Source organism: Priapulus caudatus, unplaced genomic scaffold (genome assembly GCF_000485595.1).
Source record: "Priapulus caudatus unplaced genomic scaffold, Priapulus_caudatus-5.0.1 Scaffold167, whole genome shotgun sequence".
Classification (NCBI taxonomy): domain Eukaryota; kingdom Metazoa; phylum Priapulida; class Priapulimorpha; order Priapulimorphida; family Priapulidae; genus Priapulus; species Priapulus caudatus.
Window position 1 is genome coordinate 1,754 of NW_014577228.1, and position 27,381 is coordinate 29,134.

At 44.7% G+C, this 27,381-nt stretch overlaps 2 protein-coding genes across 2 annotated transcripts in view; one reads left to right on the plus strand and one right to left on the minus strand.

The window, feature by feature from the left end:
- Positions 1 to 6,432: 6,432 nt before the first annotated feature.
- Positions 6,433 to 12,251, minus strand: LOC106806566 (MIT domain-containing protein 1-like). Its single transcript, XM_014808558.1, has 3 exons — positions 12,111 to 12,251; positions 8,417 to 8,556; positions 6,433 to 7,595 (listed from the first exon to the last, which is right to left on the minus strand). Exons 2-3 carry the CDS (start codon positions 8,510 to 8,512, stop codon positions 6,960 to 6,962), a joined length of 732 nt encoding a protein of 243 aa, XP_014664044.1. The 5' UTR covers positions 8,513 to 8,556; positions 12,111 to 12,251; the 3' UTR covers positions 6,433 to 6,959.
- A 317-nt stretch (positions 12,252 to 12,568) lies between these two features.
- The window catches only part of LOC106806535 (protein strawberry notch homolog 1-like), a 47,918-nt gene continuing 33,105 nt past the window's right edge, over positions 12,569 to 27,381 (plus strand). The window contains exons 1-9 of the mRNA XM_014808510.1: positions 12,569 to 12,644; positions 20,413 to 20,533; positions 20,922 to 20,972; positions 21,740 to 22,702; positions 23,087 to 23,180; positions 23,593 to 23,802; positions 24,561 to 24,645; positions 25,863 to 25,953; positions 26,700 to 26,861. Coding sequence (XP_014663996.1) covers positions 20,456 to 20,533; positions 20,922 to 20,972; positions 21,740 to 22,702; positions 23,087 to 23,180; positions 23,593 to 23,802; positions 24,561 to 24,645; positions 25,863 to 25,953; positions 26,700 to 26,861 — 1,734 coding nt within the window. The 5' untranslated portion in view covers positions 12,569 to 12,644; positions 20,413 to 20,455. The remainder of the gene's footprint in view (positions 12,645 to 20,412; positions 20,534 to 20,921; positions 20,973 to 21,739; positions 22,703 to 23,086; positions 23,181 to 23,592; positions 23,803 to 24,560; positions 24,646 to 25,862; positions 25,954 to 26,699; positions 26,862 to 27,381) is intronic.

The window sequence follows — 27,381 nt, forward strand, 5'->3', positions numbered from 1 at the left end:
ATTATATCGTACTCGAGTAGTGGGAACACTGCTGACCTGATTTGGAGTCATTGCCTTTTTAGGCTCATCTACGAAGTCGGGAGTTGGGCACAAATCTTAACCGCTTGACATACGGTCACGATATTCGGGACGTCGGGGGGGGGGGATTGTGAAAAGGACTCGGGATGACCAATTTGGGGGTCAAGGGTTAAAGGTCAAGATGTGTCAACGGAGGGGAATATTTCTCCCTTAACTTAAGGCTATAGGAGGAAATACGGAATTGCGGCACAATCGTGAACGGCTCGACCTATGCTCTTATATTCAGTGTTAGTGTGATGGGCAGGAACCCATCACCAGTGCGAATTGGAGGTCACAGGTCAAAGGAAGTGGGAAAGGTCAGATATACAGACATTTTCTGAAGACATGGCCATGGACAGAGTAAGAAACGTTTTGTTTCAGCGCTGACCTACCATTTTTATCACTTTATTGAAAGGACCTGAAATGGCGTTCTCCACTGACGTGCGAAGACTAAGTGTCTGATAACCTTTTGACCCTCAAGAGGAGGGTTAAACATGGATTTGTTGACTGTTAACAATCATGTTGTCATATTCATGGCACATCAATAATCTATAAACCCAATAAGCCTGAATAGCCAAACGCATAGAGCACGGGCAGAAGTGAGCAAGATGGCGGCTGGCTCGACGGGAGCTACATTTTCTCTAGTCATTTTCTCGATTTTAACCATTTTAAAATTTCGTACCCCGCAACATCAAGCAAGTTTTAATAGGTTAGACAACAGTTATAATATCAACACGGAGAACAACCGCCCAGAACTGCTCCAATGGGTAAAATTTGACATTGTTAATCGTCACGTCTTACATGTGAACGATACATATACTTCAACAAAGGAACAAAGATGGCGCCGCCCAGCTGGAAATCTACGTCTGTTTTATCTGCTAGCTCTTCTGGTGTCAGGGGATGTAGAATGAACCCTGGATCCACATAAATAAACCCTGTGAGAAATGCCTGAAAAGTGCTGAGATCAAATCAACAAGCCATAGCATGGACCCTGTGAAACATGGCTCCACAGAAAGTGTTAAAACATGACATCCCTACGTTCACTCAGTACACAGAGGACGCATCCCTTGAATACCATGCATGGCATGTCGCCCTCCTCACACAGTTCCACAGATGGTGAGCAGGTATCGGATGACGAAGCCGATTCACCGATGACAAACAACGGATCACGAGACGAGGACATGCTATTTCGTGAACTCCGAGACGAAGCCGATTCACCGATGACAAACAACGGATCACGAGACGAGGACATGCTATTTCGTGACTCCGAGAGACGAGAGCAAAACACAACAGAACATTATTATGGCGCACATAAACATAAACAGTGTCAGATACAATACATACGCTACATGAAATGTTGTATGATAACCTACGTTGACATTTTGACTATTCAGGAAACCAAGCTCGATGCGTCGTTTCCAACGCCCAATTTGAGGTAGAAGGATATAATTATATAGATCTGACAGGACAGGATATGGTGGTGGAAACTTATGTATATTAGATCTGACATATCCATCTCGACAGAGGACCGAGTTACAATTGACACTCGCGAAGAGTATTAGTGTAGAAGTAAAATTAGGCAAAGCTAAATGGCTGGTAAAGTCTGTTATATAGACCGCCAAGCGAACGGGGAACTGCTTTATTTCAGATGTTATACAACATTGGATGAAGGCATATATTCACTATGAGAATGTTGTCATATAGGCGATCTGAACTTTGACCTGTGTGATGCCAACAAAAGGGAACCCAGTCTGATATATGTGATACATTCGATATGCATAATATTGTAGACAAACCAACATGTTCCATGAAGGACTGTAAACCCTCATTGGTCGACATCTATTGTGAGCAAACAGACCAGAAAAGCTGTACTGTACCAAGTCTTTTCGACACTTGGCTGATGTGATTGGCATCCTTTGGGCTTTACAGTTTTAGAGGAAATGTACAGGCGTTTAAAAAGGAAGTAGCTAGTGTACAGATAGTTTTAAAGCAACTGACGAGAAACTACGAAAACAAGAACTAAGCCGAAGTACCATTTCACGTGGCCCACGTCTTGATGACATTGATGACGTGATACTGCCTGGCCATGAACTGATGCTTGCGTGACAGTCTAGCACAACACACCTTCAAACAGAAAACTCAGAAAAAGTAAAGCCACCGTTATGAATGGCGAAACTTTGGCAAGCCCGCATCAAATACAAAAAGGCGCTTTATAGAAACCACGAAGATTGGAATGCAGGGCAGGAAGGGGAAATATAGAAAACAGAGAAACAAAGTAACCGCGTTTGAAAAAGCAGCAATACGCGCTCCCTATGTTGCCGAACGATGCGCTGGTGGGGCACAAAATCAAATGGATTCTGGTGTCCACCATACGCCTTTTCTCCTCTGAAAAAAGGGTACTAAACAGAACCAGATTCACCTGAGACCAACAATGAAACCGGGGCTTCACCCAAACGAGCGTATGTATCTCTCTTAATGAATACTCGTAAACGTTGCCTCGGAAGATGCGGTGAGAGAAAATGTAAATGTACGTAGCATAGAACACAGCATAAGGCATATTCGGAAAAATTCACCACTCCTGAACTCTCGTTCAACTTCCAGGAGTTTCTGACGCGTGTCAGAAAATATATTGGAAAAATAGGCAAGAAAAAGCAACGGGGATGGACAAAGTATCACCAAAGATAATTATATCGGGAGGATGAAGTACATGTTCAACAGAAACAAGAATCGTCAACTTAAACACTAAACGGGGAGCATTCCTGATAGACTGAAGTTGGCAAGGGTTACCTACCGAACTATCAAAAAGAAAGACCCGCTAGATAGACAATTACTATCGCTCGGTGAGGTGGTATCTACCGACGATATCCAACAATCGTTTAAACGGGCCATATTGAGCAGTATGGCTGCTATATTTTTAAAGACATTTTCAACCAATGCGGGTCGCTTTCGACGCTGGCTCGCTATAGTTGTCAATCAACATTGCAATGTTGGGCTCTCACGAGGGTGCGGGTGTGTCATTATCATAATCTATCTGTTTTAGCTGTCAAACCACAGTATCATCACTGGCATGTGGCTGCCACCTATGGCAGGTTGAGGGAAACTAAATAAACATCGGCCTGCGTTCATGTTAAACGGCAAGCTTTTGTTCCTACTCATTAGTTGTCGGCTACATTACGCCCACAAGATAAACCGTCCTGAACTCACATCGGTGTTCAGATACGTAAAGAGACCGCGAACATCAGTAAATAGGGACAGTGGTGCAATGCCGCCAGATGATGCTCAGTTTGCCCATTCTATGTGGTAGACACAGTCAATGCGGTAATGTAGCTGCTGTACACGCGCGTTAGCTCTGGATCCTACACGGGGATTTAGTCATCTGGACTATGTCAGTGCAGCTTGCTAGAATCGGCTAGATTCGTGTCGTTCGAGTCGGTCCGATCGTCGATCGTCTCGGCATCGTACGGCGGGCTCAACAGTTGGGCACAAATCTGTAACGGTCGATCCGGTACGCGCGTCACGATATTCGGACATGTGGGGGACCAAATCAGTCGAACACACAGTTGGCGATTGTCGAGAGCTGAGGGTCGTCAAAGTCAGCGTCATAGAGCGTGTAAAAGAAGGGGGAAACATTCACTCCTTACTAAGGATATAGAGGCAAAATGCAGAATTGCGGCACAAATCTAAACGGCTCGACATAGGCCTCGTGATAGTCGGTGGTATAGCCATCATGGGAGGAAAGCCATCACTGTGCGAAATTGGAGCTCACAGGTCAAAGCCGTCACGTGGCGCACAGGGCAGCATTTTAGACATTTTCTGAGGACATTGTCTGACGGAGCGATTGAAAAAACTTTTTGTTCAGCGACCGTGACCAGATTTTATGGCCTTTATGAAAGGACCATGAAAGGATCCCTTCTGCCCTGACATGCGAAGCAGTAGTGTCGGTATAACCTTTTGACCCTCAAGAGGAGCGCTTAAACTTTGGATTTGTTGACTGTCTGTTTAGAAAGAATTTTGACTGCCCGGGTTGCTAGTAGAATCTATACATGCTGGATGTATGAGGCTACAATGTCACACGTGAAAATTTTCAAAAACGCTAAATTTGTTAAAGGAAGTGTATGTTCCGTCTTAAATCGTTATAATTTCGTATGTCATTCATGTACTGTCCATATTTACACTTAACGTACGTATCGCCACTGAGTGGCCTGCCAGTTTTGCCTGCGCTCTTAATTGCTTGCACGGTGGCAGCTCTCTATTGCAATTTCAGCTGTAGGCCTTTGCGTAGGTAATTCACGGGAAATGGATGAAGGGCTTACCTATCTGTCTTTGCAAATAGTTGTGCTTACTACGAAGGATGGAGCTTCCATCTTAATCGTGAAGACACTTAAACGTACCGCGCCATCTCGTGCAACTTCATAACGGATTCCAACGAACATTCTTAAGAAGGTTCCATGATACCATCCCTAGTGCATTCACTGTTTCGCCGTGTATGTGTAGGCTGTGAACACATCTTGGACTACAGGCGTTGACTAGAATCCGCTCCACTCCACCACAGAGATCACCGCAGCGTAGACAGTTATGATGAGCGCGTGCTCGCCTATGCGGGCAACTTGTAATTGATTCCGCTCTGCATAGTTGCCGCCAGCTTAGATGTTCATGGGCAGCCTGAGCACGGCCGCATTCACTGTGCACGTGATTTCGACTTACTCTGCAGGCTCGTATAAGTAAAGGAGTTGAGAGCGCTCTCCGAGGGCGTATCTCACATCACAGTCCAGACATCTGTAGGCGCTATATAGACCGCCCACACACACAAACATATTCTTCTGCTTTCGCCTGAGTAGTCAGCGGACAATATTTTTCCTGCTGTCTGTGCGAAAACACGTCTTTTGCCCATTTCCGCATACATAGTCCATACATAACATCAAGAAAGACGTACTTCGTTCCTCATTCTCTCGGTTGCTCTCATCTCTCCCACTATATTTTGTTAGTGTCCCCCTTAGCTTGCTGTTAAGCTTCAATAAACGAGCTCTTTCACCATCAGCAAGTCATACGAGTGCGCGAACTGTCACAGTATTACAGTGCTTCGTGTGAACAATATCAAAATAAACGCAGCAGAGTACATTTCTATTTTAGGCATAAAGCCATCGTAACAATAAATTATGGTCCCCACCCGCTACATGTGCTTAAAGGAAGCCATGTTTTCACAACACTTCGCTTAGCCTCTCGCCCTCCTGCATCCTGCATGGGCGATGAAATTGCTGTGCAATTATCTCACGTCAAATCCAAGTGTCAGTAGAATCTGTGTAACTATACAAATCCCAACCATAATTTTAGTGAATCAGATGGCACTTGCAGCCTTGATTAACCTAGATCACAAAAATCAGTGTTGAAAACCTGGTCAGATTAATCCAGGCCAGCTTTAATGCGTAGTCTTATTGGGAGTTTGGGTAAATCTTGTCATTTATGCGTTGTTTGTAGCAAAACATTATTTCAAAGGCTACCAGATAAACATGAAAAACTGGTAACAACGTTCACCTCTGTCGCATACTTAGCCTTTGTCCAAATATCTGTTGCACATCGTGGCCGTAATTGTACGATGATATCAATTTGATTTACAGTTGCAAAATTCATGGCGCTCACTTCTAGTGAGCTTAAACCTGGTTACATAGGAATTTAATCATCTTCTTTCACTCAGGAGGGCGCGTAAACTTAATCATATCCTTTGTAATGCCTCTATGCATCGCTTATAGTATATTCTTTCAGGCGAATATGCCAAAAATAGCACGTACGTCTGTACGTATGTTAAAGTCGTTGATTTTGTGGCGAGATGGCCATTAATTAGAGCAGTGGCTATTACAACACCATACATGCACGAGGCCTTATATACTACTATCGGCCGTAACGCTGAGCAGGGTCTACTGTCCCCAAGGTACTGCCGGAACGTACCCTGGGTAGGTTCGATATACCGGAACGTACCCTGTTACTATCTAATATGCTCGCGACTACCTACGCCTACTCCATCAACGAGTCTAGGATCGCCTACTCCCTAAACTAACCCTAAACCAGATCAATAGTTACCAGGGTACGTTCCCGGGCATTACGCTGGGGGACATAGCACTCTCATGAGCATCTATATTACGACCTGGCAATTGCGTCATACCAGGCTCGACACTAGCGCATGAAATGATAAACCTATTCCATCTATTGATTTACCCATGGATATATATATATGCATATTAGGAGCTAATAAGCTAATTAATGGGGAGCTAATCAAGAACCTAGGTATTATTAGCTTATATCACGAGCTAATAATACCTAGACTGTACATATGCTTATCATACTTTTTGCATATTTATGCTTGATAACTTAAAAGCCACATATTTTATTATACATATTTACGTGATTAAATTTATTATCAATTGAAACACATATAAAAAGTACAAATGATGGGTGCCCTATGATTATTCTAGCCACTTGCACTATTACACATATATTACATGAAATGCACCATACATAAATATAATGAAGATAATCTATGCATGTTGATATTGAGCTACGATTTCCCTAAATATTATATACAATTTATTCTAAAAAGCCAGAACATATACTGAAGCACATATGGAATGTCTAACAAATAATACAAAACTATTTCACATTGAATTCTTTTTATAGTTTACATCACATTGCCTTGGTTCTTTAACTTTGTTTTGTTATACTTGACAGATTAAATATTTTTGCATTGTAACCAAACACAACTTCCTCGTCCGTTCCTAAATGCAAAATTATTTAAACAAATTTTGATTTAGGATTTTAAATTAATCTCATGAGCAGTACCTTAATCTAACCAACTCTTTTCACAAACTACAAATACCCTAACACACACACACACACACAGTTGAGTTCGGTCACTTTCCGTTCTTCACGTTTTTCTTGTGGAAAATGTCGACCGTCGTCTCGTGGCACTTGCGCAGATCGTAGTCGCAGTACCCGATCGCAAACTTGCTCTCCGTCGGCTTGTAGATGTCCAGCCCTCGGCCGATCTGGATGATCCAGCCGTTGTCGACGCGTATCTCGCGGTCGTGCAGCGTCGCCGAGTACTGCACGGCGAGCTTCACGCCGCGCTCGCCGAGGCTGTGCGCGAGCTCCTCCAGCCGCTGGTGCTGCTGGTAGGTGTCACGGTCACTCTCCTGGCCCGTGATCAGCGACACCTTGCCGAGGTTCGGGCAGCGCTTCACGGCGAGCTCGCAGAAGCGCAGCAGGTTGTAGATCTGGTTCGGCGTGCGCACGTACGGGTCCTCGACCTCGACGACGCCGACGTCGTCGTCGAGAAAGCGCGCGAACAGACGCTCGTAGCTGTGGCCCGTCGAGTTGTTCTCGATGTGGATCTGCTCGTGGTAGGAGCCAGCGGCCTTCAGCTGCTCGACACGCTGCTTGATCACCTCGGCACGGTCCATGTACTCGCTGATTTTCTGCCGCAGCTTCTGCCGCTTGCCGTCGCCGGTGATGGAGCGCAGCGCGTCCAGCAGCAGCTGTATCCCCTCCTGCGAGATGAGACGAGCGGGCCGTGTGTGAGCGTGGCTGTGCAAGGCCGAGCCGTTGCTAGGAGGCTGAAGACTGGTTGTTAGGAGGCTGAAGAGTGGTTGTTAGGAGGCCGAAGAGCAGCTGCTAGGAGGCTGACGATTGGTTGCTAGGAGGCCGAGCCATTGCTAGGAGGCCAAGCCATTGCTAGGAGGCTGAAGAGTGGTTGCTAGGAGGTCAAGCCATTGCTAGGAGGCTGAAGAGTGGTTGCTAGGAGGCCAAGCCATTGCTAGGAGGCTGAAGAGTGGTTGCTAGGAGGCTAAAGAGTGGTTGCTAGGAGGCCAAGCCATTGCTAGGAGACTGAAGAGTGGTTGCTAGGAGGCTGAAGAGCGGTTGCTAGGAGATTGAGGTGCGATTACTATAACAGGTGCGTGGACAGCAGTTTCTACGAGCAGACTGTTGCTAAGAGGGTGACGTGCAGCTGCTATGAGGGTGGGAAGCGGTTGCTATAGAAGGTGCGTCGTGTGCAGCAATTTCTAGGAGCAGTTGCTAGGAAGGTGGGAAGCGGTTGCTATGAAGGTGAGGAGCGGTTGCTATGAGGATGGGAAGCAGTTGCTAGGATGGATGACGAGTAGTTGCTACGATGGTGAGAAGTGCCTGAAAGTAGGTGAGAATTGGTTGTCAGGAGGGGTGAGATGCGGTGGCTACGAGGGTAAGAATTGTACTCCAAGAGGGTTGAGGAATGGTTGCTAAGAGGGTGAGGAGAAAATGGAGGTGATAATATCTTACTGTTTAAAATGTATTTTTGGAGGAATGAATATAAAAATTATATTTAATAAATTACCTGATAACATATCAAGGACTCTGCATATTTTTCTTCGTTGTCGTATTTCACTGCTCTGGTTAGGACCTGTCCAGCTGCCTCAGTTTTAGCTGACATGATTGAATGCTTATATCAGCCCAGATGTGGATCACAGGCAGTTTCTATAACATTAATAAAAAACAATGATAGGTTAGGCAAGGCTCGACACTAGCGGTGGCCCGGTGGCCCGGGGCCACCAAAACTTGATGTCGGGCCAGCAAAATTTCCAAAAGTTAAAATTTGGTGGCTCGATCGGGCCACTAAAATTTCAAAGTGTCTATGTGATAAAAATATTTGTTTCTTACGTGCTAATCTCATTCAAAAGAGAGCGAGCAATTCGCGGAGCGAGGGCACACGTACGCACGTGCAGCATTCTACCGCGGGCACGGTTTAATGATACGTCACGCGCGTGTTTAGATAAATAATGAGTGAAAGTAGAAAATTGGTATGCAAGATTCTGGTGAAAATTTGATGCCGTGGAATGGATAATTCAAATGTATGCCTCAATCATCAATGTCAGTGTGTGCTATTGTGTGGGGTTGTTTAAAGACTTGTGCAAGTGCATCAGACGGCCCAATTTTCAAATAATATACAATACGAGATTGAAATAAAGATTTATGTTTTTCTTTGTTTTTTTTTCGGGCCACCAGATTTCATTTTCGGGCCACCAAAAATTGAAAATCAATGATTTTGGTGGCCCGTTCGGGCCACTGGAAAAAAAAGTTAGTGTCGAGCCTTGGGTTAGGTGAGTCAGGTGTTATTGAACCAGGAGCGGTTAAATTTTAAGAAAGCTACAATTTTGCAACAAATGGCTGCAGCAAGTTTAACGTGCAGACAGGCTGCGCAACTACGTTTGTTGATATCGCGGGCGAGTCATTACCAATCAGCTCAGCCGCCGGCGATCGGGCATGCCGCCCATTTGCCTGGTAGCATCTGAAGTATCATTTTGCATGTATATTTAAGAAATTTCTGTGATTTGAGCGCATTCTGGCGGGCCGATTGTCAAAAATGGCGAGTGTAGCTTGTTCAGCAGTCTTCCGCGATTCCAACGATAGTTGGAAAGTGGCCCACCTGCAGGAACACCGGAGTTGTAACTGATTGAAAACGGTGAGTTGTGGAAACTGCGGCGGCGAGTTAAGGCCAAGACACACTGCAGCGACAGCGACAGCGACTGACCGTAACGACAAAGCTGCGGCGACTGGCGCAGCCACACTGCAGCGACAACGACCGACCGTAACGACAACGTTCACCCAGCACTCACCACAGGCACTTGGGACAGTCAGTAAAAACTGAAAATAATATGAACGTACATTCACAAATCGTACCCCTCTGTTACAGTTCCACTGTTGCGACACTGTATATCAACTTTCCTTCATAAAAACCTATGTAAAAACTAACGCGAACGCTCCCGGCACTCGCCGCGGCGAGTGTGCTTGACGCTATTGATAATAATATATATATGAAGGAAGGTAGGAAACTCGTTTGCGCGATTTCCGACGATCACTCCTCGATTCTTTCAAATTTCACAAACTTGTCAGGCACCTACCACTCCATCTTGGGCTCATTCTGCCCTCTATAGTCCACTGAACAAAACTATGTAACTACGCGTGGCCGAGAAGTGCTACCTTGCTTTGTAATGTGACTTCAAACTCAGAAGTCCGCCGTTCGTGCTGATTCATAAAAATGTATACGATTCACGATTCCGATCGGCCCCGTAGTCGAGGGCGGCGCGGAGCGCGATTGGCTGCAGGCGGGACGCGTCATAAACTGCCGTGATTTGTTTACGCGTTGCCCTCGACTACCGGGGCCGATCGGAATCGTGAATCGTATACATTTTTGAGCCCAAGATGGAGGTGGTAGGTGCCTGATAAGTTTGTGAAATTTGAAAGAATCGAGGAGTGATCGTCGGAAATCGCGAAACGGAGTTTCCTACCTTCTATATAATATATATTATCATAGCATCACAGCACACTCGCCGCGGCGAGTGCGGAGCGTTCGCGTTAGTTTTTACATAGGTTTTTATGAAGGAAAGTTGATATACAGTGTCGCAACAGTGGAACTGTAACAGAGGGGTACGGTAGTAATTAAAGCCTATTTGTGAATGTGTTCATATTATTTTCAGTTTTTACTGACTCTGTCCCAAGTGCCTGTGGCACTCACCACAGTGCCAGTGCCAGTGGCACACATGAGCAAACGGCAAAAAACTCCTGCTGCTGCTTTTAAATAAATTGCTGTAAAAACGCCTCTATGTATAACGATAATATAATAAAGTAATATATAGGCAGCATATTATACGAACGTCTGATGGCTGACCGTAGCCTTGCACGTTTTGGTTAGATGGGCCGCGGTCCCACTATTTCTGACAGGCGGTGCGAGTTTAGCGCTGGGGACCAGTCTACTTCCTGGCTAGCATTGGTTTAAAATTTTATGACGTAATGACTAATGGCGATGTCCCGTGGCGATGGAAACGGCTGTGATTGGCCATTTGTAAAGTGTCGCCGGCGAAAGTCGCTAGGAAATAGAAACGTTTCTAAATATTTTTGTCGTCGAGGCTGTCGCCGGTCGTGATCGCGTCAGTGTGCAATGGCTCATACTCATACTCATAGTCATAGGTAGCTCCAAGAAACGGTATTGCTAGGGTTAGAATACCGTTTCAATTTCTTGCCCACAATTCCTTGTAGTTGGCTCGGTATCCAACCATCGACACACTAGCGTCACATGTAATAGCTCAAACGAATCTATAAAACCTCTGGCTTGCTCGCGGATAACTGGGCGCTACTGGCGCTACTTATTTATTGAGTTATGCCGTTTTTCTGAGATTAATTGGATCAAAACAACCAGAAAGCCGCCATGTCTGCCATGTTCAGTGCAACTAAAATCAGCAATGGACCTGATTTTCACAGTGCGTAGGCCAAATACAACGCAAGTACATATCTTCGCAATGATAATTATTAAGTTGTTGTAGATTGACGATTCCTGGTTTTCAATGTTTTATATATTTAATATATACGAGTATATGATGCTTCTTTATGCTCGCGCCAACGCAAGTAGCAACGCTATGGTATGTTATGTCGTTTCGGGTTTTCCGCGTGCCGTTCGAAAATCATGCGCATGCAAACATGGCAGTTGGCGTTAGTTAAAATTTCGGTTTGGCTCTTGATATTTTACACTGTGCACAGCAAACTGAGGTATTATGTTTTAATAACAACGCTGGAATACTATAAGGTGAAGGTTATATTTGATACAAAACAAGGCAGAAATGCTTAGATGATCATTTTATTTGAGATATACGTAATTGTTCGGTAGTTTTTGTACAGCTACAAGATTTTTCAATGGATGGATGTCAGGCGGTGTATTGACGTTAGTCACACAGCCTGGTCGGGTTAAGTCATAGGAAACAATAGACTGAATAGTTTCAAATTTTCTGAAAAGTCGTTTGTCGTTACGGTCGGTCGTTGTCGCTGCAGTGTGTCTTGGCCTTTAGGCACCATGTTGTTACAATAGTCAATGGGCCGCCGCGTGTGTGCTGTACGTGCGGGCTTGTTATTGCTGACAGTGACAGTGTGAGTGTGTTCAGACTGCCCGTCTTCACCGTTTCGGGGACCGACAGAATTATAATTTATATTATTATAATTCTATATCGGACTATATACCACACACACACAACCTCACTTACGCTTCCTTGTGCGTGAAAGAAAGAAATGTCACGGAAATGCTCATGTATTAGTTATGATTCATCGGTGACTGATGCAAACATTTCAAAACATAAAATAGCGCGAAGTGCACCGCCATCTTTCTTATTATGAAACCGCCGAGAGACTGAGGGGGGAGAGAGTGGGAACTAGAATTGTATTGGAAGGTATCGTCGTCAAAAAAATAATACCATGTAACTGAACACGCGCACCACTCGCGCACGCACACATACACGCACTCACGTATATATAATTATGTATATATTATATAATCACATGTATGTACTTTTTTATTTATCTATTTACCGGTTGGTGACTGATTAAACTTAATATTACAGATGCTCCTTCCCAACCCTTATCATAAGCGGCAGCTTAATATTGGGCGGTCGTATCTAGTATCTTCTTCTGATCCGGTTCGGGGAATTGTGGGATCGATAATGTAACATGGAACCGATTTCTACTGTTAAGTCATTTCGTCTGTCCAATTTCAACTCATTAGGAAGTTCAGCAGCCATAAGGTCAGTGAAATGAACTTTTAGTGATGCATGAATGGTTAATCTTGTCCACTGTGGAGGTTCTTTTACAATGAGTACTTTTTTCACTATGTATTATAAATAAAAGCCCAGCTCTCCTGTACTGCGCATTATCATTTCACTTTCGCAGTCACGTTGGCCGGGAGATGCAATGCCAATGTCATAGTTGGAACGCATGGCCATGAGTCATTTTCATGAGGATTATTCGAGATCATTGGCTAAATTTGTTTAATAATCACTTCTTTACTTGTTAACGCGCAAATACGTTGATTGCGTTCGCGTTACTGTACTTCTACTTATTAGCCCCTTCTTCGTTTTACTGTGACTGAGCAGGGCCCTAGCTAGGTTTTTTTTTTCTGTAGCCAAACAATTAGCCAGAATCAATTTTCATTAGCCAATTTGGATTCCTGTTAGCCACATCTGTAGCTTAACATTTTATGAACATAAACAAACAGGCGATAAATAATTTATCTTTTCTTTTATTTTTTCACAAACTTTTATATGCATGAAGTACAAACTACACTTATTTAATGCAAACAAACTATTATTCACCACATGTCTATGACTGATACACTAACACTATGATTCACTACCATGACTCTGACTGACTGACAGAGACATTCAAATTGTCTGAATTTTTTCTTCTTCACTGCTGGCAGGAAAATTCTCCTATCTTTTTTGGCACACCACTGGACATAGCACTTTTCAAAGTCAAACATCTCTTTTTCTGGGCCTTCAATTTTGATGGTTAGAATGTCACAACACTTTCTGTTTTCAGGTGATTTCTCAGAGCTGTTTTAACCAAATTATGTCTGCTAAAACCCCTCTCCACATCAACTGTTGTGGATGGTAGGGTCACAAACAACTACTTTTTACAGTACCTGACGCACAATACGCACGCACGCGCATGCACGTGCGCAGTACAGTATAGACAGTACTATACACACATTATAGTTATTTACAGTAATACTAATAGTTTACAGAAGAGTTTTCACAGCACATACATATATACGCTACTACTTTTGTAACTTCGGGATGCTAGTGAACCAGAAAAATTAACTGCTCATCAAAGCTGACTATATTCCCAGTTAGTACTTATCAGTTTTACTACTTTTTACAGTACCTCACACACAGTACACACACAAACACACACCTACACGCACGCACGCGCGCGCACACACACACGTGCACGCACAGGCGTAGTAAAAATCATTTGACTTTTGCCAGCGCCGTTGCCGTGCCGTGCCGTGCCGTGCCGTGTGTGGAGACAGGCCTTTTTTAAACCCCAGGGTTTCTTCTGAGGGAAAATTAGACAACGGTGGTAATGCCCAGTTTGGGGAAAAACGCACATGATGGATTCAAAGGCGTGCAGTAGGCACGAATGTGGATTCTGCAGGCAGACGCGGAGGGAGAGAGGTAGAAGGGTTCTGGGGTCTCCCCAGCAAAATTTAAAACATTTGAATGTCTTAGACTGCATTTGATGCGCCCCAAAAATAAAATTTCACCCTTTAGTTTAAACTTACTCTGTTAGCAGACCTACTAAGTCTCACGCTGCGCATTTCGTGGAGACTCACGCATCTGCACCCATTCTCCGCGCTCCCCGCATGCTCTACGCATTCTCACCATTCACGCCAAAAAAAAAAACGAAAAAAGCAGCCCGCGGCACCCTGTTACTCACGTCCGTGGCTGTGCACATCGTGGCTCATGCTTGCTGGCTGGCCGGCATTGATTGAAGTACGGGGTGGGGGGGTGGGAGGGGGGCTGGGGTAAATGCACTGATTGTTACAGTCGCGGGTGTGTGGTTATTGCTGTATATCTAGGGGTGGGCACCGCGCTGGTATGAGGAGCGACTGCAATCGGGAATGAAACCGCCGCCGCCGCCGGGAATGTGCCGGCACGCAAAAAGAAACGTTGCTGTTTCGACGATCAAATAGGATCGATGTTTGCTGGGTCATGCTTATTACGGGAAAATTACGTTTCGTCACTTTTTTCGCCAAATAAGACTTTCAATCGCCAGATTACTAATTTGTTCGCCATTGGCGAATTGGCGAGTGGGTAGCGAGGGCCCTGACTGAGTGTGAATGACTCTCAAGTCTCATGTTGAACGTTCTGACAGTTCACACTCCCCTAGATACAATAATGTAACCCAAACCCAAGAGGATAGGGTTACAAAGTGTCCCTATCCTTTTCTGCGGAGGAATGCCCGAGTGAATCACTCGGGCCGGTTTGCTGGTGCGTTTTCAGATACTAGAACTTCCAAACTGGGTTTATTCTAAACACGAACCTTTCTCCGCTATTCGGGAACTCACTATGTATCGCAATACTCTGTATTAAACTAATATAACCTGTTACAAAAATTCGAAGTGACGAGCGGCGAATATACTGAGCGCCATTTCTGTTGACCTGTGACGTACTTCGGTTTGAAGAGCGGATTCACCGACCAATCGGAGGCGCTGCGTTTGCCGATCGCTATGCGCATTGGGAAATGCGTACGTCACAGTCAACAGAAATGGCGCTCAGTATATTCGTCGCTCGTCACTTCGAATTTTTGTAACAGGTTATATAGTTTAATACAGAGTATTGCGATACATAGTAAGTTCCCGAATAGCGGAGAAAGGTTCGTGTTTAGAATAAACCCAGTTTGGAAGTTCTAGTATCTGAAAACGCACCAGCAAACCGGCCCGAGTGATTCACTCGGGCATTCCTCCGCAGAAAGGATAGGGACACTTTGTAACCCTATCCTCTTGGGTTTGGGTTACATTATTGTATCTAACACTCCCCTAGCTCTACTCTAGTACTATAGCCCGCGTACAGTTGCCGCAGGGCTATAGAACATTTTATGCCAGGTTTCGTAACTGCACCTGTCTCCCAATGCTTCACGAAAAATGGCTCACAAAACGCAAAATGATCGGGCTTTTTAACACTTAATGACTTATTTATCTACATGGACATCTCACCTATCTTTTTGAACACTCCACAACTTTACACCATGTACTTATGCATTTATTCCTCAAAGTGCTAGCACTACTTGCGTTTCGTTTTCAAATTTTGTTATGTACACGCTAGACCGAATAATTCTGTCCCATATAACCTTTTTAATATTTTGGTGAGAGTTATTTTGGGACAGAACGGGGTTCATTGAAATTTCGTGAGATCGCATGCAAAATGCATGCGCTGCTAATGCGGCCCGTACGCCGCTATTGCGCGAAAAAAACTTGCCGTTCCTTCTACATGGCTTTACCTTGCTACTGATATGTGTATACATTCACTTCAATCGTTATTTACTTCTTAAAAGATTGTCAGAAACCCCGCTTCATTAACTTTAGTAAATTACGTTGGCCATTTACAAACAATCAGACCAATCACAGCGAGTCTTACAATACCCCTGGTTCTCGCTTGTATCTGTGGCGCTGCAGGAGGCCTGATAGACTCGCTGTGATTGGTCTGATTGTTTGTAAATGGCCAACGTAATTTACTAAAGTTAATGAAGCGGGGTTTCTGAAAAACAATCTTTTAAGAAGTAAATAACGATTAAAGTGAATGTATACACATATCAGTAGCAAGGTAAAGCCATGTAGAAGGGAATGGTAGGTTTTTTTTCGCGCCAATAGCGGCGTACGGGCCGCATTAGCAGCGCATGCATTTTGCATGCCATCTCACGAAGTTTCAATGAACCCCGTTCGGTCCCAATATAACCCTCACCAAAATATAAAAAAGGTTATATGGGACAGAATTATTCGGTCTATGCATGTACACGCGTGACGTCACCCGAAATGTAGACAAAACACATGGGCAGCTATGATGCAGCCTATTACATTTCGGGTGACGTCACATGTGTACACAACAGCATTTGAAAACGAAACCCAAGTAGTGCTAGCACTTTGAGGAATAAATGCATAAATACATTATGGTGTAAAGTTGTGGAAAGTGTTCAAAAAGATAGGTGAGATGTCCATGTAGATAAATAAGTGTTAAAAAGCCCGATCATTTTGCTTTTTGTGAGTCATTTGTGAGAAGCATTGGGGGACAGGAGCAGTTACGAACCTGGCATAAAATGTTCTATAGCCTGCGACAACTGTACGCGGGCTATAGTACTAGAGCTAACAGCGTACTCCCCTTGCTACTACGTTACTCAAATGGAGAGTGCAGGATGTTGTTGGTGTCATCTAATTAGGTCAGCGTGAGAAACTAGCGGTCGCCAGTGGCGATTAGAAAATCGACCGGGCGGCTGCTTGCTCGTGTCAGCTGGTCCGGCGGGGCGACTAGATAATCGCCGCACAGGAAATAAAAAATTTACCAAACTGATTATTTTGTTATTCTCTACTAACCTTCTACATTATTCTAATGAAATGAATGGTAAATTTAATCAAATATAGACTAAAAATAGTCAAATTCCGAAGCCTAAAGTCCATGCGAAGTACACGAACCCGCCATGGTTGTTGTGTTCGATTTTCTAGGTCATGCTGTTAAACCTCTGCTAATTTGATAATACTGGGCATCCCCGACCAATCAGCGAACGCGTAATAAAATATGATAATTTATAGGAATAATGGGCGGTCTTCAGAGACCGCTGATCTTTGAAATCGACTTGCGGACTTGTTCCGATTTACTACGCATCAGCGTATCGAAACGAGTAAAAAATATAATTTGCTGATGAAAAGAAACGAACATATACTACACTATCAAGATACTGTCATAAAATTATTATGTAACCGAATCAAATTGCGTATTACTACAGCCCTCGACACTAACGGTTGTCCGATTGCCCGGGACAAGTGAAAGTCTATGTCGGACAAGTTATTCTTCTTGCCTAGTTGCCCGATCGGACAACTGAAAAGTTCTAGTGTGTTTAATATTCTTAACATCCTCCGAGCCAGGGCGCTATCGCACCACATTCTCACTTCAAACGTTTTCAAAGGTCCCTGAAAAGCAGCCCGAGACACCCACTGTTACACATTACAGATTTATTCAGAGCGGCACGCGCGTACCTCCCTGGCTGGGGCGGCATTGATTTATGTACTGCGGTGGCCGGGGGTACGATTGTTTATAAGTCGGTTGGGGCATATTCATTACTGAATATGTAGAGGGTGGGCATCGCTGGAATGAGAGGATGACAGCAAAACTCTTTCCTGTGATTGAGGAAAAAGCTGCAATCGGTAATGACACACAATTGGCGTGCCAGCATGCAAACATAAACGTGTGAATTTCATTACGATTTTACATGTACTGTATTTACTCGTGTATAAGTATAATTCATGTATATTATAAGTCTCACCCCATATTTTGCATTGAAAATGGTACAAACATTGGTACATAACAAGATTTCTTAGCCTCGTCTATAAGTCACACCCCCTGATTTTTTTAAATTGAAGTTGTGTACAAAAAGCGCGGTTTATACACAAGTAAATACGGTATATATATACTGTAACTGTGTAATACACACGCACGCACGCATGCAAACGCGTGTGCACATGCCTAGGTATGTGCGAGCCTATATGCACGCAGGGAATACTGGCAAAAATGTCAGGAGTGTATAATAATTTATATATATATATATATATATATATATATATATATATATATATATATATAATATATATATACATCTATCTATATATGTTCAGTATATGTATATATCTATTTATATATCTATTTATATAATATAGATCTCTATATTATACACTCCTGATAATATGATATGCACTGAACCAAAAGAGGACATTAACGGCTCGTACATTGCACAAGTAAATTTTGGACAAGTAAAACCAAAATTCGGACAAGTAAAAATTGCTTCTTGTTGCCCGACAGGACAACCAGATCTGAAAATAAGCGTCGAGGCCTGTACTATTAGTACATGAAGATGGCAGCGCCATCCAACAATGAACATCTATATATTTTATATTGTTGTTGTTTAAATGCCCTATTATATATTGTATTACATTTATTATTAAGAATACCTTAGCATGCACATCACCAAATTGAACCATCCCCCCCTATAAAAACGTCCCCACATCCGAGTCATTTACTTTGCTATGACAGAAATCCTGGACCAGTGCATACTGACGAGGATCAGTGCTTTCTCAGAGGCAGGACCAGTGCTTCCAATTATCAGTTTTTTACTTTGTAGGTCCTCGTTAATACATTTGATAATTGACCAAGACTTTGTGAAGTCTATGTATGAGTCTTTTGCCTACATCAGTGCTAGCTACTTAATTAAGTCGTACCTTGAGCATATTAATAGAACTCTGTGTAGCTCATTAATGCAACTTTGATCTCTAGACATGTGAATTTGATTCTTGAATGTGAATGTGATCATGATTTTTGTATGTCAGTGAAGCCTTTCACAGTATATTCTTCATCAGCATGCTGGCGTATATGTGGGTGCTTGAAGTGACCTTACTCAACGCATGTGTAGGTAATGTAGCAGTGTTTCCCCTGCATTGACACGAGCGAGGCGGGCCGCCTCACTCAAATTCTTAGCCGCCACACAGAGATATTTGGCCAAAACACCACCTCGCTGACGAAAATCACTGTTCTTCCATAGAACTGTGCTTATAAATGGACCAAAATAGCGTAGAATGCACGAAATTGTACCATTTTTTCAAAAAAATTGACGTGCGGTGCTCGCTTTGCTAGGACCTTGAAACATGCAAACACACCAAAAATAATTTACCACCTCACAGATCTGTTTGGCCAGGGGAAACACTTATGTAGTATATTCTCCAATGTTGTAAAATCTTCTATGATCTATATATATGCATCGACATTTTATTGCGAGTTTGAAATACAATAGCAGTTTGCTAAAAAAGCAATGATTGTGTTAGTCACTGTTCATTTTATTTAAACTTTAATGTGTTGGGGGTTTTGTCATGTGCATGTGCACTGCATGGTTTATGCATGTGCCTAATGCACCATCTCTAGAAACATTTTAAAACTCAGTTCATCATAAAATCTTTCATGTGCCAATCATTCAGATAAATTTTCTAGTGAAATGACAGGAAAAACTGAGCCAAGGGTCAGTGTACACCATTAAAAAAAGATATCATAGATCTTAATAAAATCACTTTATTTGAGATATTTGGCTTAATAGCATAACGACTCTAATTTTGCCATAGGACCAATGACAGGTGTCACAGTTACCCTGCTTACTGGCCTTGTTGCTCCTGAAAATTGGCTAAGAGCCACAGCAATAAACTGTTGTGGCTGCCCCACCTAGTTTGCTATCATGCCCTTGTCATAAATTCAGTGTTGTGTATATATCCCTCTTGGTACTAGATGATAAAATGTATTATTAAAAAGGAAGTGACCTTAATACCCTCTCTTTAAATGAAGTGTTTACCTTGGTGCTCATACAGCTTGCTGTGGTGACAGACGTAAGATTTATGATTAAACCAAGGCAAGCTCTCAGGCCACAAGTTTGCCCTGCCCCGAAAACCTTTAATTCGACCCCTGCATCACCTGTTACAGTTAGGTAGGAATCTGAAATGTTTCCACGTTTAGCTAGGTAAGGGCTAAACTTTGCAGCTATACTTCACAACCTGATGAGACTTTTGTTGACTAGCACTAGCAGCAACACTGTTCAACCACTCGGAAATAACCGCTGGTGTTTGGTAAAGGTCAAAGGGCGAAATGGTCTTTGACTTTGTGTTTAGCGCCTCTGCTGGATGGTCCCATTACAGTCTCTGTTTACTGACAGTGGTTTGCCCTGCGCAATTGTACGTTGTTTGTAATGAGCACTGTTGTAATTCTTCAGGTTTCTGGGATAGTTTCTCGTGAGAGCAAGTTTTGGCGGGAAGATGGACCTGCTTTCGGCAGCTCTGGATGAGTCCGGATTGAATGAGGACTTTTTGCTCAGCACAGCCGATGACGAACTGGTAGTTACTCCAGACAGCCTCTGTCAAAACAGAATTCCCAAGATATATATGACCAAACTAGACATGTTGCTATTTCCAGGGGGGTCCTTCAGTGAAGTGTACATACGTCTGTACTGGTGTAAACGCTCTTTGATTGATAAATTTCCATTATTAACATATATTATAATAACTGAGATGTTGAACCTGGTATACATGTACTATATCGTGTATTATGTCTAAGGCGAGAGCTATGGAGAGCTGCAGGTAAATTACCATTGCACATGTATGTATTCGTGTTCAGGTTTATTTTTCTTCTAGTGGAGAAGTTCTTGTTCCGACTTCTGGTGTGCACGTGTCTACTTTGGCTTCACTGTACAATAAGACTAATTCATCTGTATTGAATCCACAGGCAGAGCAGCCATCTCATTCCACTGTTGTCCACCAGCCAAAGATAGTTCAGGCAAGTTTAGTTAATTGCATCTGTACGCGTTGACATTTAATATTATAGCCAGTTCCAATATAACCACTAAAACCACTAGCCCTGACCTAACTTTCACTAGCCCAGACCCAGACAATTGTTATGGAAAACTCTATTTAGATAAGAGTGGTCATCGTATGAATTCATAGATGCTGTTTCCCGCGCTTTAAATCACGCGTGGGCCGAGTTCACGTGCAGCATTCGTATTCTACCACGGCCATACACGAGCGCACGGTTTATCGATCGTCTACTGCGGCTGGCAGCAAGCCACGTTATTGTTTTTGCCGAAGGTTAGACTGGTATCCGGCATCACGCTCTGTTAGACAATGTACACGCTCTGCGACAAACAGTGCGGTTGCGAACCAGTCTAGCCAGAGGGTTACGACCAATTCTAACACGACCAGTCGGGCTACTAGCACTCTGGTTATATGCGAGGTCGGACGTGGGTTAGTGTCGAACCCTGCATGACCAAAAGACCCCGCATCACATCACTCAATGAATGCGCATGGCAATCTAAATCTGCCAGAAGCACATGGTGATGTGCAGTGAAACCGCTTCTATAGAACGGTCTATATAACTCTATATAACACCTAACGGCATTTATCGCATCTCTCTCGAGTGGCATTAATCGGTGAAAATGCTAAGCTTTCGTAGGTTCGCGTATCAACCGCGGGAAAACGCGAGCTGTCCATTGTCCCCGATCGTCGTTGCCTTCTCTCCTAACGCGTTTACTTTGTGCGTTCACGCAGGTGAAGATGCAGAGCGGGTCGGCGGTTGCCGCGGCAACGCAGGGCCGCGTCATACAGATCAGCCGCTCGTCGTCGTCGAGTGTGCTCAGCAGCCTCGGCAACAACGCGTCGCTGCGGCCGACGACGCTGCCGCAGGCCGTCCGCGTCATCTCCATACCGAAGGTGAGCTCGGCGAGCGCCATACAGTCGCTCGTCAAGAACTCGGGGATCCAGAGCGGCGGCGCGGCAAACGGCGGCGCGCGGACGGTGTCGGTGCCGCTGACGATCGACGGGGCGCAGCGGCGCGTGCTCATCCACCAGTCGCTGCCCGCTGCCGCGCGCGGACAGCAGGTGACCGTCGTCGGACAGGCTGGCGGCGGCGCGGCCGTGCAGCGCTACACGGCGGCCGGGGGCGCCACCGGGCTGCAGCGCGTCTTGACAGCAGGCGGGGGCGCCACCGGGCTGCAGCGCGTCATGACGACGGGCGCGGGCATGCAGCGGATCGTCATGGCGGCCGGCGCGGGAGGGGGCGCCACCGGGCTGCAGCGCGTCGTCACGAACACCGGCCTGCAGCCGGTCACGATGCTGCAGGGCAAGGGCGCGGCGCTCGCGTCCGGTGGCGCCCTCCAGCGGGTCGTAACGACGGCGGGACTGAAGCGCGCGGCGTCCGTCCCCGCGGCGATGCAGCACTACGTGACGATGCAGCAGCAGCAGCCGCGCAGCCCGGCGCCGGCGCCCGCGACCTCGCAAAGCGGCGCCCTCTACAAGCTAGTGAGCACAGCGAGTGGCGGCGGTGCGGGGAACGTGACGGTGGTGCGGACGAGTGCGCAGGCGACGTCGGTGCTGGCGGGAGCGGCCGGCGTCAGGACAGAGCAGAATGGAGTCGCGGGGCTGTCTAGCAGCCTGAAGGCATCGCTGTCCACGAAGGATCTGTCTCGCCTCATGAACGGAGAGGAATTGAAGCCCAGGAGCTCGTCGCCATCGGTAATTATAATAATCATAATCATAATAACAATAACAATAATCATAATCATAATCATGATGATGACGATTACGATGACGATAATAATAATAATAATAATCATGACAATAATAATAGTAATAATAATAATAATAATAATCATGATAATGATAATATTAATAATAATAATAACAATAAAAACAGTAATGTTACATTGATTTTAATAGCGCATGTTACTGTGAAATATTTGTGTAAGTATTGCATGTATATCATGTAAAATACATATATCGTGAAGTTTGAATACAAAATTTCCATCTCAAACGTTGGAAAATTTGGAATTAGAAGTATACATGTGAGTACATAACTGTGTATTGCATGCTGCTAGCTAATGCAGAACTCTTTTGCAGCATGCTATCAAAGAGCAGGAAGATCCAGTGCTGGAAGAGGAAGAGGAGGAGTTGGGGCATGCGGAAACGTATGCAGAGTATATGCCGAGCAAACGTAAGTTGCCTTTCCTCTCCTGGGGGCTGTCAGACCCGCATGAATCACAAACCTGGATTAGTCCACATCTCATTGCCTGCGGAATCTTCTCTTAGTAATCCCCGTTCAAAACAGATTTTATTCGGGGCTTGATATTGTTAATTAGTCATGCTTGATCATCCAGTTAGTTTGTCGATCAGTGGTACTATAAAAAATTTATTATTAATGTTATTTATTATTATTTATATCATCATCATATGATTCATCATCTTCGTCATCATCACCATCTTCGTCATCATTGCCATTGTTACTGCTATCGTTATTATTATTATTAGTATCATTATTATTATCATCATCATCATCATCATCATCATTGTTATTGTTATCATCACCCTCGTTACTAACACTGTCGTCCTGCCGCCGCCGTTCACAGTGAAGCTGGGACAGAAGCATCCCGACCCGGTGGTGGAGACGAGCTCGCTCGGCAGCATCCCGCCGCCTGACGTCTGGTACCAGCTGACCATCCCGGAGCAGACGATGGACTACGGTCAGCTGTCCGCGCTGCAGCTCGAGTCGATCGTGTACGCGACACAGAAGCACGAGACATTCCTGCCCGGCGGTCAGCGCGCCGGCTTCCTCATAGGTGAGCGCGAGGTTGGGGTCGTTGTAGGTCAGGGTGAGGTCGGGCGTAGGTCAGGGTGAGGTCAGCATGCAGGCTTCCTCATAGGTGAGAACGAGGTCAGGTCGTAGGTCAGGGTGAGGTCGGGTTGTAGGTCAGCGTGATGTCAGCATGCTGGCTTCTTCATAGGTGAGTGTGAGGTTGGGTCATAGGTCAACGTGAGGTTGGGTCGTAGGTCAGCATGAGGTCAGCATGCTGGCTTTCTCATAGGTGAGAACGAGGTGGGGTCGTAGGTTAGGGCGAGGTCGGGTTGTAGGTCAGGGTAAGGTCGGGTGTGAGGTCAGCATGCTGGCTTCCTCATAGGTGAGTGTGAGCTTGGGTCATAGGTGAGCGTGAGGTCAGGTCATAGGTCAACGTGAGGTCGGGTCGTAGGTGAGCGTGACGTGGGGGTCATAGGTCAGATTAAGGTTGTGTTGTAGTTCAATGTAAGGTCAGGGCATTGGTCAGCGTGTGGGCTTCCCCACGGGGTGAGCAAGAGGTCAGGTCGTAGGTCAGGGTGAGTTTAGAGTGAAGGTCACTGTGGTTTAAGGGTATAGGTCATTGTAAAGTCAGATTGTGAGCAGCTTTCTTTGTGTGGCAGTGTGAGTTTAGGTTGCATGTAGGTAGGTTACTTCATGTGTCAGTCGAACACTGGGTCTTTGACACGAAGAGTGCTCTCTAGAGGGGAATCAAGTTCGCTGATCTTGTACCTGACTAACACGTCTTCATTCTCCTCTGTGTAGGTGATGGAGCGGGTGTGGGCAAGGGCCGAACTCTTGCTGGAATTATCTATGAAAACTACCTAATGGGAAGGAAGCGAGCATTGTGGTAAGAATGCGCATCTTTGTTTAAATTGCTATACATGCATTAGTATTTGTTTTAAATCTGGGGCCCGTTGTCAGAAACAAAATTAGTCTTAACATTAGTCTTAACATTAACTTCCACTCGTAAACCGTTGACAGAAACATCGCAAAGTTACGTGAATGAAAAATCCTCGAAAATATCCTCTTAACATTACGAGAGCCCAGACCCTCTCGTAACATTAATATTAAGATGAAAATAACACATTTACACTACGAATTACAATTATAGTGATATTATATTTTATAATAATGAATAAAATGTGTGTTTTTCTTGGAAAACACGTCAAAATCATTAATTATCTACCGATCATAAAACAAAACAAAACATTTACAAATGGCGTATGTCATTTGTTCTCTTGTTTTAAATACCTTGCCACTTGCCACGACTCTCGCGTCTCGTGTTGCAGTGTGAGAATTTGTCTTGTTGTGTAGAATAAATTCATGAACACGTCATTTTTCATCAAATATTATTTATATGTGGTTAGCCATCATAATATGCATAAATTACTGTGATGTACAATAAATGTGTATGAATTTGAATTTTGTGATCGATTCTCATCCAATCAGCAAGCCTTGTGACATGAAATTATGAAGTTCCTGTTATTGTGAGTTTGCTCGTAGCTACGATGTGTTTCTGTCAACTCTACTCTCGTAACATTAACATTAGTCTTAAGTGTTATCTTAGCATTAACATTAGCATTAACTTTGCGATGTTTCTGACAACGGCCCCCAGGTTTTAAGCAGTTTTTCGCAAAGGCATTTTGCTATTAGTAGGGTTGTAATGTTTAATTAATTGGGGTTGCATAGGCAGGCATTCAGGCTTGGCTTAAATAGTAAAATAGTAAACTTTACTTGACTCAGTGTCTTGTTGCCAGTAATGTATATATGTGAGGTTCTATTGGGATTCTTTGCAATAACGTATACTTGTATCAGTATGAGTTATTCTTCCATCGAGTATGACGTTAGTTGGGAGACCTGTACTCAGTACTGTATGTCTGATTAAATAGTCATGAGGTCAACGTACAGTTAAACCTAAACCTGTATTAGTAGGTAGCATTTATATAGTGATTCTATAAAATGGACACCTGTGTATAAAACATGATCTTGGCATTTAAGTGACCCTTATACACAGAGTTAAGGAGTTAATGCGAGCGTGGTGGCTGAATATCGAACTTTTTTCAGGTTGAGCGTTTCGAATGACCTCAAGTACGACGCGGAGCGTGATCTCAGTGACATCGGTGCTAGCAAGATCAGCGTGCACGCCCTGAACAAGGTACGACTGCCTCCACTTCTCCTCACGCCCCGCGAAATGTCCCGCGGTGGACAGGCGTGTAGCCGATTTCTCGCTCGTCGTGATCCGAATTCTGCGAGTGTTAGTCGTTAGTAGTTAGAGTTTAGGGTCGCGAGGAGAATGCGTTTGTTGTTAAGATCAATAATAAATGTCTGAGGGAGGCCAACAATTTGCTGCTATCTGACGGATCTTGACCGGTTTCTCAAGGTCTCAGATGCATCTGTTAGTAATCGACATTGATTGTGCAATCTGTAACTGTTTTGTATTCCCATGCTGATATCGTGTATCGTGCAAAATTGTTAGGCATTAAATGTATTATGTGCATGTATGCGTGGGCGTGTGTAAATCCGTGTGTGCGTGTCACTCTTGTCTGTTCGCTCGCTTACGCGCGCCGTGTTGCTGCATTTTGTCGTTCATTCATCCATCCGTCCATCCATCCGTCCGTTCATCCATCCGTCCATCCACCCACCCATACGTCCCTGCAGCCCCCTGTCCATCCCTCCATCCCTCTACCTGTCCATCCCTCCATCCCTCTACCTGTCCATCCCTCCATCCCTCCATCCCTCTACCTGTCCATCCCTCCATCCCTCTACCTGCCCATCCCTCCGTCCCTCCATTCCTCTACCTATCCATCCCTCCGTCCCTCCGTCCCTCTACCTGTCCGTCCCTCCACGCAGCTGTAAGCCCCATCGTTGTTCGCTCGCTCACCGCGCGCCGCCTCGCTGCAGTTCAAGTACGCGAAGATCTCGAGTCGCACGAACGGCAGCGTGAAGAAGGGCATCGTCTTCGCGACCTACTCGTCACTCATCGGCGAGAGCCAGGGCGGCGGCAAGTACCGCACGCGCTTCAAGCAGCTGCTGCACTGGTGCGGAGACGACTTTGACGGCGTCGTATCCTTTTTTTTATCGCGCGATGACGAGGTTACAGGTGGGCCCATTCTTAAAAAATTATGTTTGCTGTCCTCCGACCGACCCACGAAAATAGCCGCGACCCTAAAGTTTTTTTAGACATTTTGGGTTCCATTTTTATTTTTTATTTTTTTTACATTCCTTATAGTTAAGACTGAAACACAAACAACTATTATTCCTCTAAAAAAAAAAGACCTACCTACCTACCCACTAAAAAATCATGGGTCGTGGCCTCGGGGTACAGCAACAATTTTTTAAGGATGGCCTGGAGTTGCTGACAGGTGGTGACTAGTGGTGACAGGTGACTAGTGGTGACAGTTGGCTTGCTGGTGGTGACAGGTGACTAGTGGTGACAGGTGACTAGTGGTGACAGGTGACTAGTGGTGACAGGTGACTAGTGGAGACAGGTGACTAGTGGTGACAGGTGACTAGTGGTGACAGGTGACTAGTGGTGACAGGTGACTAGTGGTGACAGGTGACTAGTGGTGACAGTTGGCTTGCT

What these genes read in the sequence shown, in the direction of transcription:
- LOC106806566 (XM_014808558.1), bottom strand. Translation starts at nt 8,512, where the DNA reads ATGTCAGCTAAAACTGAGGCAGCTGGACAGGTCCTAACCAGAGCAGTG. An exon ending in AGTCCTTGATATGTTATCAG is followed by an intron (nt 7,596 to 8,416) that starts GTAATTTATTAA and finishes CTCATCTCGCAG; the next exon opens with GAGGGGATACAGCTGCTGCT.